Source organism: Lepisma saccharinum, chromosome 15, assembly GCF_977018435.1.
Source record: "Lepisma saccharinum chromosome 15, izLepSacc3.1, whole genome shotgun sequence".
NCBI lineage: Eukaryota > Metazoa > Arthropoda > Insecta > Zygentoma > Lepismatidae > Lepisma > Lepisma saccharinum.
Window position 1 is genome coordinate 15,548,558 of NC_139243.1, and position 18,034 is coordinate 15,566,591.

Consider the following 18,034-nt stretch of genomic DNA (forward strand, 5'->3'; position numbering starts at 1 on the left):
TGACAAATGATTACATCTTACGTGCACATAGAATTAATGACTTCTGTTTGGTGTGTAATCCAATTTGGAACAATTGAATTTGTGTGTGTCATATGAACAGTGAACTAATCTTTACAGGAAAATCTTTGTCACAAATTAAACATTTGAGATGTTCCTCTCTCGTATAAAACCTCTTCATATGTCTATTCAAGTTGTCTTTCCAGCCAAAACCCTTGCTGCAAATTGAACAACTGAAAGGCTCGTCTGTAGTGTGAATACACATATGTGCATTAAGTTGATTTCTGCGATCCAAAGTCTTGTTGCAAATTGAACAATTAAAAGATTACTCTTGACTATGAAGCTTCATATATATATCGTATCATGCCTGGCGCCATAGTCCGATAGTCTAATCATTTCATAAAAAGGGCCCGCTTCTTTCAAGCAAATGCCACCTGCGATCTTCAGGGGATGTAAAAAACCGCTGATACGAATTCTTCCGGAATCGCAGGAAAGATACTGCAAACACAGCTTTACGCTGAAAACACCGTTATTGAGAGACGCGGTCTCTCAAAGGCCGAAGTTCGAATTTCGTTTAAATAGCTTGAGAGAATATTTCTCCCCCCAGTCGGTATTTGAAATCTATCGCGTGCACAGTTAGTGCCTCGGAATTATACAAGTTGTTGAACTAAGAAAGTTATGGCGTGAATAGTTGTTACCGAACGTTACAAAAGGAGTTACAGCGAGGAGTAGTACAATATCGGAAAGAAGTTTTATTTCAGGAGAGTTCATCAGAGTTTCATCTACGAGCCAGAGAGTCAATCGTCACTTCAAGATCTACAGGTAATGAACGTTCCTCTATCCTTGTCTTTCATTCTCTCACACCCCTGCCAGACCAGTCAATTAAAGTGTTTAAAATTAATCGTGAGTGTTGTTCTTATTTCACGGGGCTAGCTCACTTGCTTGGTTAAATGTAGACGTAGCTTTTCAGAGTTATACCCCCTCTTACGATACACCTCTCGCAGCCAAATAACTTCGAATATCAGGCTTCACATAGCCTATCTACGATCCCTTAATTTAAACATTCGGGTGATTATACGTGGTCGGGTCGGCCGGGGCGACCGGGATTTCCCGGATTCGAGTCATGCCTTCGGCATATGATATGATATTAAGTGTACACCTCCAGACAAAACTTTTATTGCCAATTAAAGAATTGAAAGGCTTCTACTTAGTGTGAATGCTCAAATGTGCATCAAGACAACACTTACTGACAAAACCCTTGTTGCAAATTGAACATTTAAAACGCTTCTCTTTTGAGTGAACACTCGTATTGTGTGTACTAAGATCTCTTTTACAGGCAAAACCTTTGTTGCAAATTGAACAACTGAAAGGCTTCTCTTTAGTGTGAATCAATACAAGTGCCTTGAGACCATTTTACGGGCAAAACCTTGGTTGCAAATTGTACAATAATAGGATCTCTCTTGACTGTGAACCTTCATATGCATGTTAAGTGTATATTTCCAGATAATACCTTTATTGAAAAATATTTATGAGAAAAATCTTTGTTGCAAATTGAACAATTAAAAAGGTTTTTCTTGACTGTGAACACTCATGTGTATATTAAGGATACATTTCCGGGCAAAGTTTTTGTTGCAAATTAAACAATTAAAAGGCTTCTCTTTGGTGTGAACTCTCATATGCACACCAAGATCTCCTTTACGGGCAAAATCCTTGTTGCAAATTGAACAATTAAAAGGCTTCTCCTTGGTGTGAACTTTCATATGAACACGAAGATCTCCTTTACGGGCAAAATCTTTGTTGCAAATTGAACAATTAAAAGGTTTTTCTTGACTGTGAAGCATCATATGTATAATAAGGATACGTTTCCGGGCAAAGTTTTTGTTACAAATTAAACAATTAAAAGGTTTCTCTTTGGTGTGAACCCTTATATGCTCATTAAGATGCCATTTATGTGCAAAATCTTTGTTGCAAATTGAACAACTAAAAGGTCTCTCTTGACTGTGAACCCTTAAGTGCATATTAAGGATACATTTACGGGCAAAGTTTTTGTTACAAATTGAACAACTAAAAGGCTTCTCTTTGGAGTGAACCCTCTCATGATCATTAAGATATCCTTTACGGGCAAAACCTTTGTTGCAAATTAAACAATTAAAAGGCTTTTCTTTTTCACTCATAATTGTATTACGATCAGCTTCATGGACATTGGTTTTCTTGGAAACTGAACAATTCAAAAGCATCTCTGGTTCAAGACTTATCAATTCTCCTTTGTCCGAGAAAGTTTTGTTGGTGGTGGGACCAATACATTGCTTTCTCCTGTAATTAGGCTTGGAACCATCAACATATGCCTTGCTTGCAATTGTCTCTGATAAAGGCCCAGCCTGAAATTTTCCTTCTCTACTGATACATTCCGTAATTTCTCTTGGCTGCTCTTGTTCATTTAAGTTTCCTGCAGACACTGGCAAATGTGTGACTGACCCTGAGACATCTTGGTTCTGTCCTTCCACGTAGCTCTTGTTCAGGTACCTGAAAAAGAAAATATTGGGATTCAAATGTAGAGGGAATGACTTATCATTGAAAAGGAAGAATATTTGAATTGACTCTTAATGGTGACATATTCATGAAAATGTAAATATATTATTCATTCAACAATGAATATCAATACTCTTTTCACAACTTAGACCCAATATATTAGGGACAGAAAATAAATATCCACATTTTTGCTGTAATTTTCATTAGGTTGGCCATAAGGCTTTGTGCATATGCATGTCAATAGTGTGACAATTTTTCGTCATTCCCTTGCATATTTGACATTCATTATTCTATTCTCTTCTGCTTGCTGCTGCAGGGTAAACAAGAGTTACACACATACATTCATATTTACATGTGACCAGAGATGTCCATTTCACTTAGGCCTTCCACTGCGCACTGTCAAAGCTCAAGGTCCTCACATGGTCTCAACATCTCAGTACAAGGTCGACCTCTGGTCTTACATGGTCTCGCACTCGTAATTGTCTTGCAGACTAAGGACCGTCTCTGAACATTTGTATAAGTAATTCATTCACAGCAGTCGGAATTGAGGGATGCCTCAAATAATCGACACAATGATGTATTAACCTGATATTTTCAGCGATACACTATGTCCATTCTAGTAAAATTTATTAGGCATAAATACATGTTTCCGTTCACCCTTCTCTTATTTTACAATACTTGCAAGATTGTAATTTCTTGTAAACATGAATGCCATAGAAATTACAAAATGTTATTATCAACTTTCTCTACATATTTACATGTAAAATAAGAAAAAAGTCATTCTAAAAGGAAACATCAAAGAACAAAATTATTTAAAGACATTTGACAATTGGAAAATGGAGCTCCACATTTCAAGCTTTCCGAGATTTTAAGATGCCTGTATATGCTCACTATAAAGCCCTCCTTAAGTTTTGCCCCCCACCTTCCAGAGTTCAAAATTCTGCATGATATGCTGATATATAAAATATCAGTGCTAACTTTTTAAAAAAAAAAAAAACGACCTCTCATTTCAGTGCATTGATTTTCAATCCATAAGCAAGCAACATATATTTTACTGGGCAAACTTATAAATGATCTCCATAAACTTCGGAATACTCTTTGATTTTACCTACTAGCAAATGTATTTGTCCCGCACCTTGGCCATGTGGTCTCAGGCCTCAGGTTTTGGGCTATGCGACGGATGCTAATTCAGGTCTTCTGGGGGAAGTGTAACAACTTTTCTCATCAGATTTTGATCAGTGATTACCCACCATTGTGAGAAAATTGGGAAGCTACGAATGAGTAGCAAAACTCAGTCATGGAGACCTACAACCATGACTTACAGTTTGCCATGCTGACCACACATCCCATAAGTGGTTGGATGATCGCCTACCTCTGATGATGAATGTGGATGTGAGGTTGGCAGTCAGTAGGTAGGCCTTGGCCCTCGCAGGCTGTTACATCACTAATTGAAAGGAAAAAAAAAAATCTGTGTTCAAAGTAATTGATTCATATCTTTTCATAAAACTAAATCATTTTGAAGATTTTGTCAATGAATGTTGAAATTGCTATCCAGTTCCTGTTGTCACAATAAAAAAATGTTTTAATTAACATGTATGGTTAGTTTTTGGTAAACATAAAAAATGGTAGCATTTAGTAAATTTGGTAATTTTTAACAACCAAAATATTTAGTAACTTACAACATATGTGCAAGATTACTAAAAAGGTTTGGCTCTGGTTGACAGTCGTTTGTTTGTCATTCTCTGCAAAGCTAGCGAAAATCAGTCACAGATGGTAACACTGCTTTCAAGTACAAGGGCCATTTTTCTTGTAGTGGCGACACTGTTGGCATATGCATGTCAGTTGTCGCTGGGACAAAAGACGATCCGGTCTTGATTAGTCTTGTACTACGGGTCGTGTGTAGGGTCGTGTGTAAGTGTTTGTTGCTGAATAGTACTGTTGTGAGGTAGGTAGATGACAAAGTGAAGTATGTATATAATACCATCCTAAACAATGTTCGTGAAGAACAGCAAATATTCATCAAATTTCAGTTTGCACATGGAAAGAATGCATGGCAAATTCACAAGGGCAAGGGCTTACAAGAGGCATGTGTGTCCCACACCTTATCGTATCGTACCTTTATGGGCCAAGGCATTTGAAAGTGTTCGTGAATCAGACGCGAAAGAACATGGTGGCGGGCATCCTTCCACGGCAACAGATTGAAAGCTGTGATGATTGTGAAATATATGCCCAAAGGGGTTTTCTTTGCACATAGTGTTTGACAAGGTGTTACAGTGAATGCAGACCATTACCTTCAAGACCATTTGCGCCCTGCTGTTAGCTGCAAAATACCACATCTCCTGCAAGCAGGACCCATCATTCTCTACAATAACGCAAGATGTCACGCAGAACGTACTGCAACAATGGGGTTGGGAGGTGTTGGAGCAGCCACCTTATTCCCCTGACATGAGTTCCCAAGATGATGGAACCGCTGAGGGGAAAATGCTCTCCAGATGCCCCAAGCGTCATTTTGGTCACAGGGCAGTCTCCGCGACATGAATGGGAGCTATCAACAGGGCCACCCTTAGGGGTGTGCAACACATGCCACTGCACAGGGCCTCGGGCTTCTGAATCAGCAATTCATTCATTTCTTGTGTCCAAGTGAGATTGCATTCAATAGAGGGAAGAAAAGGGGAGAAAATCATAATTCCTGTGAAACGAAAGAATCCACTATAACAAAGTTGAATTTCTCATAACAGACAGCAGTGTCCATTCTTGTCAATCCATCAATCAGAGTTCACTGAGAACGAAAAGCAATGTATTTGTGTATTAAACTTTCCTCGATTTCCTGTCAGTGTCATATATTATTGCTCAACAGAGGTCAGTCACCATAAAACTATTATTTCTCTACTCTTCAAACTGAGGGATAACACATTTGAGGGTGTGCCATCCTGCGCTCTTGGAATTTACGAACTGGACAATTTGAGAAAAAATGAAAAGAGGAGGCAGCATCAAAGTTCTGAAGGACCAACAAGCACTCGTGTTTACAACAACAGCAAGGTTTCTCATGGTAAGGTGAAACTGTCTTTGGAGTCTTTGGTACTCCAAGTAGTGCAAAGCACCTAACGCTCTCGTTTAAGAAAGTAATGAGTATGGGTTTGGATTTGTAAGCACTAAAAATTCCTAAAACGAATAGGCAAATGGGCACCACAATGATAAAAAGTTGCACTTTTTTGTTCTTTCGGTTGATGGTCACGACGATGGTAAATGAAATTAGAAAAAAAAACTTAGATAAAAAAAATAAGAATACCTGTTGCTGTGAAGAGCATTGTGGTTAGCACTCTAGCTTTGGAGTGAGCAGTCCAACTCCCGGTGGGAACCCCACCGAAAATTCCGGGTTCAAATCCTGGCCTTGCGAGGAGATTTATATAAACAACGAATAAACTAAAAAAAAATTACACAAGATTATTTCACTTCAGGCCCCTAGCCACAATTGATATCCATGGGGGGAGGGGTGGCGTGTCATGGGTTATCAGTGGGTGATTTATAAAAAAAAAAAGTACGTATTATATGTGTGTGTGTGTGTGTGTGTGTGAGTTGGAGGGTCATTAAGTTAATAGAACACAGAAAAAGTAGATATATTATTCAAATGAATAAAGTTATTTTATCAATATCTTGCACACACCCCTTGTTCCCATTCATAGCTAAAGCCGAGAAAATATTCTAATTACTTCCCACTACTTTAACCTCGGGTCGTAAATCAGATGAAAGAATGTGATATTCGTTCTCTTTATCCTGTGATTTTAACCTTGATAAAATCTTGAGCAAAAACATATCCGCTGTCTACATTTTCACTCGTCGCTGCAAGCAAATTTTATAAAGCAGTTTTACCAAATTTCAAAGGGGGCTAAACCCCTCTATCACCTGCCTGGCTATAGTCCTGTTTCAATTCTAAGCAGGCATGTTGTATGTTTTCTTCTGTGACGACCTATCATCCCTCTGATGTCAAACTTTATAGCTCTATCCATTTCCAAAAAGGGGCTTTATAAACAGACCTCTCAAGGCAGGTCAACTGCATATTCTCCCGCAGATGAATAGAAGCAAAGATCTGGAGATGTTTTACTTTTATTTCCTCACAAACCTTCCCAGAGAAGGGGCGTTTGCAGATTCTATAACTATGCCAAAGTGCAAAGTTTCAAGTCAATGGTGCCATTCTCTACATTCCTTGTTATTCTTGTTTGAGGCAGTAGTGCATGCGGGTGTTTAGAATCACGATTATGGGAAGTAAAATGTCTAGGGAACGGGACAAATTTCTTTGTCTAGGGAACGGGACAAATTTCTTAAATTTTAATCAGTATTCCAAAAGACTATAAAAAAAAGGAAAGAATGAGGGCCACATTTTTAAGAAGTCCTATTGCAAAATTACTACCTCTATCGTTTGTTTCAAATTCCTGCAAGATCGATAAATGGAAATAATGGCGAAATCCTGGGGTTTAGTGTTAGTGTTGTTGGTGACATAGTCGCAGAGCATGGGTGCAAGTGGCAGTGGTGATCCTAAATTCAATTCTTCGGTAAGCCAGGTATCATCGTAGGAACAAATTGCGAGGAATTGTGTATTTTATCTTCTGCACCAGATGACAGATTAGTTGTGCTTCTGCTTCTAGATCCAGGTGAGTGACTGTTGGTTTTAAACAATAAATTTGCAGTGCATGACTGCAAACACAAAGGATATTTTTATCTAGAGCTTATAGCGCACAAACAAGGTCTCATCAATCAGCAAAAATTGAGATAAGTTGTTCGCCTTGACGTCACCTTCCTCTACAGGGTGTCAAATTTTAGATTACATTTGTGGTAAAAGGGGATACTACGAACACGTGCATGGGTAAAACATTAGATAATATTTATATAACTAATAACCATGTTTGCTTTAGCATAGAATTTTACGACAAACAGATGTCAATATTTTCACTTTTCATAATACTTGTACAAGGGCGTCGTGGATATAGTTCACACAGGGCCTCGCATTCCCTAACAGCAGCCCTGTCTATTAATGTCATCATCCAACGATGCAGATGTTTGGAAACATCTTCACGCAGCAGCAGGAGATTACATTAAAGGATTGTAAATGATTCCAGTTATGTATTTTCTGTCATGTCTCTTTCTCATTCATATTGCCACTACAAGAAAAATGGCCTAAGTATATTGATTGATTGATTTACCTAATTTTACTTTGTTTCTTCTGCCACTTTTGGCTGATTTTCACAGATAGGGATGAGTGATGATATGATGAAATTGATGAAGGAGTCTCACAAACATCCATGACCAGTCCAGGATTCTAACCTGGGACCCCTGGCTTCATAGCAAGACGTGCTAACCACTCTGCCACGGGGGGCAGCTCTTGTAAAGTATATCAAATTAAGTCTCATGATAATATTATCCTATTATCTAATAAGTACAACTGCTAAACAACTGTTTAAAATATCCATTTGGTTGGTTCATTTCTGATGCAAACCTAGAGAAGCAGCAAGTATAGTACATAACAAAGCTTCTTTTTGGTAAATATAGATAGCTGTAAGGAAGATACATTTTTGAAAGAGTTACTTTTAAATTGTAGCCTTCTGATTACTGATAACATAAATGCATGATACTGGTGCAGAATACATCAACAGTGACAGGGTAAAATTAAATGCTGTCTACTCTAAATTATATATTTATTCTAAACAAATAAAGTTGACAGAACTTCATGAAAAAAAGTGTGCTGTATTTGATAAAAGGATGAGCGTACGTAGATTCATAACTCGGTGAAGATGTGAAATCATGGACCCTTAGTTCAGACAGTGAAAATTTGACAAACCACACTTATTACTGAAAGTGTATGCTGAAACTACAAAGCCTCAGCATCTTGCGACCTTTTGGCTTGGGGATACTCATCTTTGGGCTAGGAAGAAGCAAAGGAGTTGCTTGCTGGGGTTTATTGCATTTGTATTTGGTAAAAATTGTTCTTTATATGCTGAGTAGTGACATATGGTAAATTGCTCAGAAAAAGCAGAGAAGAAATTATGGCAAATAGAAAGTGTGAATCTTTTATCAGACTACAATTTTAGGTAACTATCCAATATCGCCTGAACAGATTTCTTCAAATTTACAGGCGAAACTACTTACTGAAATCAGTTTCTGTAGTATTGTCGAAGTTCTTCGAGGTATTTATTTTCACGGAAACTGAAAACTTCACCATAGAATGCTGAAGAAAAAGAAATAATCACTTGCTACATAATGAACTTGCATCTTCTGTAACATTAGGTCGTTTTTTCCATTATATACGTGCAGATGGCGCGAGCGTCGAAAGTCACGTGGTCTCACCAGTGTTTTCAAACATGCCTTTTTTTTACGAGAATTTTTTAATTTTTTTTTTAACTATGCTTACCTAACCTAACCTAACCCAACCTAACCTTGCCGGAAATGGTCCGTGGGGCTATCGTGAATGGTTTTTGGGGCTATCCGTCAATGGTTTGTGATAACATAATGAACACAAAGGTAGGTATTTTTTGGTTATGAAGGTTGAAACACTGCATACCCACTCCTAATCAACAAAACACAAGCACAACATGCGATGATACATGACGATTGCACGCCATATTGTCTGCTACCCAAGCATAACAAGGAAGACAAATAGTGACTTTTAATATGAAAAGTTGACACTATTTTATGGAAAAAGGCATAACTTCACCTTAAAGAATCTTCCGCAATGCAGAATAGGTAAGTATCAATGCTAAAATTAATGAAATAAATGAGTGAGAGGTGTTCGGGCCTTATCGGATAAGTACCCAATTTTATGTTAATCAGCTATTCTTGCTTAAATCAAGAAAAAAAATATTCAGAAAACAACAAAATCGATCATATGTTTCTGACAGGCAGGTAAGGATCACCATCAAAATATAAAACATTAAAATACTGACCCAGGCAGAATTTATAATATAAAAAATATATACACTAAAAATGTAATATTTATCTGACGAATACCCTGTTAGAGGGTGGAATACCTTGTTAGTGTATATATTTTCTATACTATATATTCTGCCTTGGTCAGTATTATTGTTTTATTAACGTGGAAGAAAGGCTTAACAGTGTTACCATCAAAATATGAATCTGTAATCACAAAATGCCAGGTCTCAAGTGTTCAACACCTTTCAGAAGGAACTCCACTGGAACAAGTGTTCCCTTTCAGTTCAAGTATCACCAAAGAACAAGAGTGTTCATATACTAACACTCATTGGTTGACAGGCAGTCAGGCTGTGACTGTGGGGGCAGTAAGATTGTTGGAAGTAGTATCAACTCTTCCCTAATTATGATATTCATTCATTTGGTTAACATTTTTACAGAAACTAGCCATGAATGTTACAGGAAGGTAAAATTGTCCATTTTGGTATCATGCTGTCCTTTCCTCTTGTATTCAGCTCACATTTCTCAATTTTAATTGTCTCCTGTTACGAATTCTCAAATCCATATTAAGTTTCTTCATGAGTAAAATCTATGGTCAAAAATAAACAACTAAAAGGCTTCACATTGATGTGAATCCTCAAATGCACAGAATATATGGAACTTTTAATGTGGTCATTTGAAAGGATTTTCATTGTGATGAATACTTAAATATGCGCTTCAAAATCAATCTTCTGAAGTATCCATAATAAAATAAATAATACAGTCATATAGGGTGTTATATTATAAAAAGACAGGATAAATACAGAGTGCGAAATATAAAACACAACATATTTTTAAGGTTTTGCAGTTCACATTAACCAGCTAAATTAAATGCTGATTTCTCAAGAATGGAAATGTTTGAAATATATTTGGGACATCGCAAAATTTTATTGTGAGATTTCACATATGATTTCATGAACTTGCCTATAATACAAGTTCTCAGTTCCGCCGTCAGGTGTCACTTCTCCTGACTGCGTCAAGCGCCCCTGCAATCTGGCGAGGTTTTGCGATACTTCGTGTGTCGTGTGCTTTTTCCTCAAATTACTTCATGCAGTTCATTCGTTGGAGCTCTCCCGATAACACAGCAAAGGTATTCGATGCAACGCCATTCTAGTTTGACGTGTCTATGTGCTTTGTCGCCACATACGAAATGTACTAACCACCATTTGGGCGTTGGCCCAGATTTACCATGTGAACTAGGAACGTTTAACTTGGGATAAAGAGGTAATATATGAAACCTTGTTACTTGTAAGTACTTATGGTGATTGAAGTTACGAAAACGTCCGTTAAAACAGTGATTGACGAAAAATGAGTTGGTTGAAAACAGTGCTTTAATTATTCAAATATTTGTTCTGGAACTTAAAATACCTGCGTTTCTTGAAGTGTTACTAGTACACGAAAAGAAATATCTTTCTACCAAAATACGACTTATTGTGAACTTGAAAAATGATTCCTCTTTGTTCTCATCCAACTGTTAAATGAGGTGGTGTCTAAATAACTGTCCTTTTTGTCCTAAAAGTGATACAAGAAGTTTAATTAAAGAAGAAAGTTTTACATTAATCATTCCATTCAAATTGAATTAAAGAAGTTTTTTTTTGCGTGCAAAAAAGTACAATAGTTACTTTTTCCCCAATATTAAAGTTGAATGCAACTGCAACGAATGCACAATTATCCTACGAACGAATAAGTCATTTTTCCTTTCTTACGTAACCATCAGTAGCAATTATGGATGAACCCCCCCCCCCCCCATTTGCAGCAGCATCACGGTTCAAATTATAAGTCATTCTTTAGCTATCTTTTTCTATCCAACACCATCTTTTATATTTGAAAGAACGTTCCTGGTCACAAGAAATGTTCAATTCCAATGTGCAGGATAGTGATTTAGGAATTGGGAATCCCTCATTATGTGGTACCGACATCAATGCGGAGGGCACATTGGCATATGCATTTATTCTTCAAGGAATAGCCACGCTTTACGGTGTGGAAAAAATAAAAATCTGTAATGTGGTCCCTTGGTTCAAGTCATATCATAGATACATCAAAAGACATTGAATGAACATCATTCAACTTTCTCTAAGTGTAACAGCACAACTATGACATGTATCATGTGAGGCCCATGGACGGTCTTGATCTCCCAGCAAGAACTAAAGTACAGTTGGTACAATATTACCGTGATGTTCTTACATTGTAAATTTGGAGAGCATTGGACAGAAATGTAGCAGAATGTGTTAGGTTGATATACACAGCTAAGGAGTTCTTTCAGTCGACACAGTTTATCACAGCACAAATCAAACTGTGTGAACTTCATGTTTATTTATTACGATATATATGTATTAATATTTTTTATTGTAGCGAACAGAGTTACAATAAAACATCACATACCCATATTATGCCACATGTGACGTCATGCGTATCTCGAAAATGGTACGTGATGGAGAGAAATGAGTGGCAAATTCGAAATCAGGATGCCGAAATTAGTAAAGAACACATTTTTGCTAGTGGGATACAAAATGGCTGTTCCCTAGTGTTATAAGAAAGGTGATACATTAATATGTGGAAATTACAAATGCATCACACTTCTTAGTGTAGTCTACAAGATCCTGTCGGATTGATCAGTGAGAAAATAAAATGTTAGACAGAAGATATATTTGGAGAGTACCAATGTGAATTTCGCCCTGGCAGAAGCACTACTGATCAGGTTTTTATTATTAGACAGATGATAGAGAAGTTTTATGAACATGGCGTGGATTTGCATTTTTTTATTTGTTGACTTCAGGCAGGTTTTTGACAGCATCAATTGAAATGAACAGTTTAAGGTACTTGAGGAGTACAATAGTCCCCTCAAATGTCTTATAAGAATGACTATGAGTGGTACTAAGGCTAGAGTGAAAGTAAGTAATAAACTGAGTGAAGAATTTGAATTCAATACAGGAGTGAAACAAGAGGATAGCCTTTTGGCTACATTATTTAATCTGGCATTGCACAAAGTAATAAATGTAGTTGACCAGAAAGAAACACTATTTGGAAAGTTCAGTTAAATCTGCACATAAGCAGATGATATTACAATCATTACTACAACAATAAAGACACAAACAAATTTATGGAGAAATTGATAGGGAAACAATATACTGTATATGGGTCTCACTGTGAACGAAAAGATGACTAAGTATATGGGAATGTCTAATTCTGAGATTAGAAGAGCATCCCAAGATCTGACAATCGGAACGAAAAAGTTTGAGGGTGTCCCTTGTTTCAAAAAATCTGGGGACAATGGTATATAACGACAATGATATGAGTAACGTAATAAAGGAAAGAATACAGGCAGTCAACCGTGCATATTTTGCCAATCAGCAGCTGTTCAGAAATAAACGTATTACAAGAAATACAAAGCTCAAAAATTAGAAAAGGCACTGGTACAACAAGTTGTCACTTATGGATTAGAGACTTGGACCTTAAAAGTGTCAGATGAAAATGCCCTCAGAATATTTAAGTGACAGATATTAAGGAAGATACAGGGAGTTGTGAGAGATGATGATGACTGGAGAATAAGATATAATGCAGAGCTAGATGATTTAATAAAAGCCCAGGATATACTAAGATTTGTTAAAGCTCGGAGAACAAAGTGGTTGGGACATGTGGAGACCATATGCCAAGAAGAATGTTGAGAGAAAAGCTTCACCACAGAAGAAAAAAGGGCACACCATGACTTTGATGGATGGAAGAAGTTGCTAGAAACTTGCGGACAATGAAAATTAAAGGATGGAGGAGAAGAATTTATGACAGTGGATTCGAGGCCAATGCCCATCAAGAGCTGTAGTCAGAAAGAGAGAGAGAGAGAGTGAAGCTTCATATGTATATTAAGTGGATTCCTTCAGACAAAACTTCTATTGCAAATCAACAATGGAACAGCTTCTCCTTAGCGTGAATGCTCACATGTGCATTGACGAGCTTTACGGGCAAAACCTTTGTTGTAAATTGAACAATTAAAAGGCTTCTGTTTTGAGTGAATCCTCACATGCACACCAAGATCTCCTTTGCAGGCAAAATCTTTGTTGCAAATTGAACAATTGTAGGATTTTCTTGAATGTGAACCTTCATTTGCAAAATAAGTGTATATTTCAAGGCAAAACCTTTATTGCAAATTGAACAACTGAAAGGCTCTCTTTAGTGTGAACTCTCATATGACATTTACCAGCAAAATATTTGTTGCAAATTGAACAAATAAAAGTTCTCTCTTTGTGCATGTCCTCTTATGCACACTGAAGTTACCTTTACCGGAAAACCATTGTCACAAATGCAAAAAGGGGATACACGATGTTTATCTTTGATATGAAACTTCTGTGTTTATTAACACATTCGGGTCTGGCCTCATAATACAGCATTTTTACCTCTGGCCTGTGGTTTTTGGTTGTTTTTCAAAAAATCATAGAAAAAAATATTTTAATTTGTTTTTATTTACCACACATTTCTTAAATCTACAAAACTTTCTCTTTTCAATGAACAAAAATTTCTTACATTTTCTTTTCATTTTCAGACATTTTTGAATATTTTTTTCAGCAATGTTTTGTGAAAAAAAATAGAATTTTTTTCCAGCTTTGTTCCTACAAAAAAAAGCGGCTCTGCGGTTTACACAGTATGTAATAAATGGGTACCTGGAGGCAACTGAAGAAGGGGGAGGAAGAAACGTGGTGTTGATTGCATTACCTATGCAAATGACCAAGATCATAAATAAGTGGAGCCTCCAAATTTCCACATACCTTCACAGCACGGTGCAGTGTGCATGGTAACTATCATCTACCTTACATTACGAAATAAATTTTACTAAAGTGCACTGTGTTCAGGTCCGTACCAAAGGGGGTAGGGGCAAGGGTGCCATGCTTGTTTGGATTTGTTTTACATGTATTTTTCTAATTCCTTTTTCCTCTACTTCTCCATTCTCTTCTTGAAGAGGTTTAAATGAAAACTCTGTATAGTTTCAATCATTTCTACTACAAACCTTCCATGTTTTCCAAGGTTTCTTATGCATGAAACTAAGGATTAAGGATTTTTTTGTTCTTGTACATTTTTTTGCAATAATTTTAGACTGCTTAATTAACTGTCTTAATTAACATTAACTGAGTGTGGTTCGAAATTATTTGTCCATCATCTTTGAATCTTGGAATTCTCACATGTCACAAGCACACACAAGCACGGATATACCTTTACGAAAGAATGCATATTTAAAAATGCTCTTTGTTATGACAGAAAGAAAGGAACAGTGAGCGTAAGTTAAGATATGAACATCCTATCCAGAATTGGTACACTATAATTCGAATACAATTAGCAATGCTGGAACTGATTGAATAGACTACAATCTGCCTGCCATGTACGAATGAGCGATGATGATGTGGTCTAACGCACATGTCACGCCACGAACCTTGCTTGCAATTGCCAGACATTGCACTGCAGTTTCCCCACACCAATCCACACTAGTAGCACTAGAGTCAGTAACCTTCAAGCAACAGACCATGAAACAAAAGAGAGCGATCATGTGGGGGAGGTAGGTAAACAGACAACCTCGTCATGCAGGTTGACCTGGTTCATATCCGATTCCACGCCGATCAAAATCGAACTAAATGTGCTGAGTTCAATTACATGAAGATTGATACTATAACCTGAACCTAAACACTTCGGTACTCCCAAACTGAATCTTCCTCTCAAAATTTTGGTTCAATGAACTTTTTATAGCACCTTGGCAGTAAAACAGTTTGGTGTACCAAAACTGAAATTATGTAGCAGCAATTCCAGTACAAACCAAAATTGAACCAAAACTCTGCACTCAATTATGCGAGACTGAAACTTACCTCTGCCGTTTCAGTTCAGGTTCAGAAAGATTGAAAGTACATCAGGATCAATTTTTTACTTTGGTTCAGTTTCAGTTGCGATCACTGATAATAAGTTTATGTTTGCAGACAAAATATTTGATGCAAATTGAACAATTAAAAAGGTTTCTCTTTGGTGTGTCCTTCCATGTATACTGAAGTTACCTTCACAGAAAAATCTTGTCACAATTTCAACATTTAAGATATCTCTCTCTATACGAAGTTCCTCATATGTCTATTAAAGTTATCTTTGCAGCCAAAACATTTGTTGTTGAAACTTGAACAATGGAAAGGCTTCTCTTTAGCGTAAATGCACATATGAGCATTATTTATTTATTTATGTTGATTATCCTGCTGAAAAACTGCTAATGAGCCTTTGTACAGCAGTACGTATACATGTAAAGATACTTAAGTTACAAATTTATAATACAAATCTTCATGATCACTTAAAATCATAATAATTGCTGACTATAGTGTGTAGAAAATCACTTTTTTTAATCATCTTTACATGTTGTTCATAACGGCCCATTCGCTCTTACATGATATGGCGTAGCTCCTATAGATAATCTGGATAAAAGTATTGGGACAGAGTAATAATATATTTCTAAGAATTTGCAACAAAGTTTTGATCATTTATGTTTCCTGTTCAATAGATTGACATAACTATAAAAGGTAAAGGTAAAGTGCTCCCCTGTGCTTAGCACTACGCCATGAAGGCGTATAGGGGGTGTGGGGGTAATGCCCCACACTTTCTTGATCCGGTCGTGAGTGGGGATGATGTGATCAGCATCACGCCCCTGACCGCCTTTACCCCCCAGGGTTTCCCCCAGGTACCCATGTTATTCGACGCTGGGTGGGCGCCGGAGCTGCTTCCAACGTTAGAAAAGTTCCCAGATTTGAACCGGCTGGGGATCGAACCCGGGACCTTCAGCATGGTAGTCAGACGCGTTACCTACTGAGCCACCGCGGCCACCTGACATAACTATAACATAATTTAAACAATTTAAATCTAAAATATAAGTAGGAAAGAAATTTTATTTTGTTTATTTTCAATTATGTCACTTTTTTCAATGCCACAGGAAAAATTCTATGTCAGAACTGAATTCTAAAATGGGTCTGATGAATGCCATGTACATAAATAAAAAAAGGGTGAAAGTTGTTCAGCCCTTGCCATTCCTTTATGATCCAACCTGTCATTTTCCTACTTGCTGACACCATATGGTGAAGATGCACATTAAAGCTAAACTTCCTGTCAAGAAAAACTCCAAGATCCTTAACATTTTCTCCATGATTTATTACATTTTCTGTTATAATTGTAGCAGGAGTACCGTTTCTTGCATGTGAAGGTCATTGCAACTGACTTAAATAAGTCATTAGAAAGTTGATTATCATCTAACCACTTATTAATTGCATTTATATCCCTTTGTAGTTTATAATGGTTGTTTACATCATTAATCTCTGCATACAAGGCATTTCGAGTACTTTACAACATCTTCTATGTCATTTAGAAATAAAATAAACAAAAGCCAGCCCAGTGGAGACCATTGAGGTACACCTTTGTTAATAAAACAAGGTTTAGATAGAGAGAGAATTTGAAACCTGGCTCTAAATAATCTGTGCCTAAGATAGTCACTAAACCATTCACAATAATGGGTGTAAAACCATAATTTCTAAGTTAAGTAACCAAAGCATTGTGGTTCAAAGAATCATAAGCCTTAGACAAATCTAGGTAGATAACATCCAATTTGTGTGTCTTGTTAAAAGCCTGAGATACGTCAGTTAAGAAGACAGAATGATTCATGCTTATTGATCTCACAGCAACAAATCCATGTTGATTAACACTTTTCCTGGCATGGGCGTGATGTGCTTTGTCTGAGCTATCCTGCCACCTAGCAGATGAACACTTGATAGCGAAATCTTTTGCAAGTGTTGAGGGAAGATCGTTCTTGACCTTGGAAACATTTGAGTCATAGTTTTGTGAGGTGCAAGTCTATATTTTTTTTCCCCATTGTTGTTATTGTGTTCCAGAGCTCTGTTTGCAGCAGACCAAAGGAAAGAAGAATGGCTTCCCTGGCGGCAAGATTACGAACTTGCTGTCTCTGTTCTGGAGGGCAATCTAAACAAAATTAACCTAAAATACATATATATTATTTTTGTTTGGCAACAGCAACAAAGATGAAATCTTTTGTTATACAAAAGAAGAAAGTCAAGTGTTGTCTGTTCAAGTTGTGGTGTAGAACTTTGTAAAATTTCATGTTTCTGTGATTATCACACAAAGCAAAATTACTAACTACTAATTTTGCTAAAATGATAAAACTATTACATTATAAATATATGCTTTCATTGATCCTCTACTGATATTTACACTTTGTATAACAAAAGATTTCATTGTTGCTGTTGCCAAATAAAAAGAATAAATTTATCTTTTAGGTTAATTTTGTTTAAATTTCCCGCCAGGATAGAGACAGCAAGTTCGTAATCTTGCCACCAGGGAAAGTGTTAATATTAATCTTATTCTTAAAATTAAAATAGAGTGATTTAAAAAAGAATGTGTTCAAACAATTTATAAAAATATTAATGATTGAAATAGGTTTAAAATTTCATAGCTCGATGTTTCCTCTCATTTTCGGGATAGGAATAATTGTTACTTTTTTCCATATATTAGGTTATGCTCCACTTGATAGAGACTT

At 36.7% G+C, this 18,034-nt stretch overlaps 1 protein-coding gene across 1 annotated transcript in view; it reads right to left on the reverse strand.

Moving 5' to 3' along the window:
- Positions 1-423: 423 nt before the first annotated feature.
- Positions 424-18,034, reverse strand: part of LOC145999405 (uncharacterized) — a 105,642-nt gene continuing 88,031 nt past the window's right edge. The window contains exon 4 of the mRNA XM_083136355.1: positions 424-2,520. Coding sequence (XP_082992481.1) covers positions 1,557-2,520 — 964 coding nt within the window. The 3' untranslated portion in view covers positions 424-1,556. The remainder of the gene's footprint in view (positions 2,521-18,034) is intronic.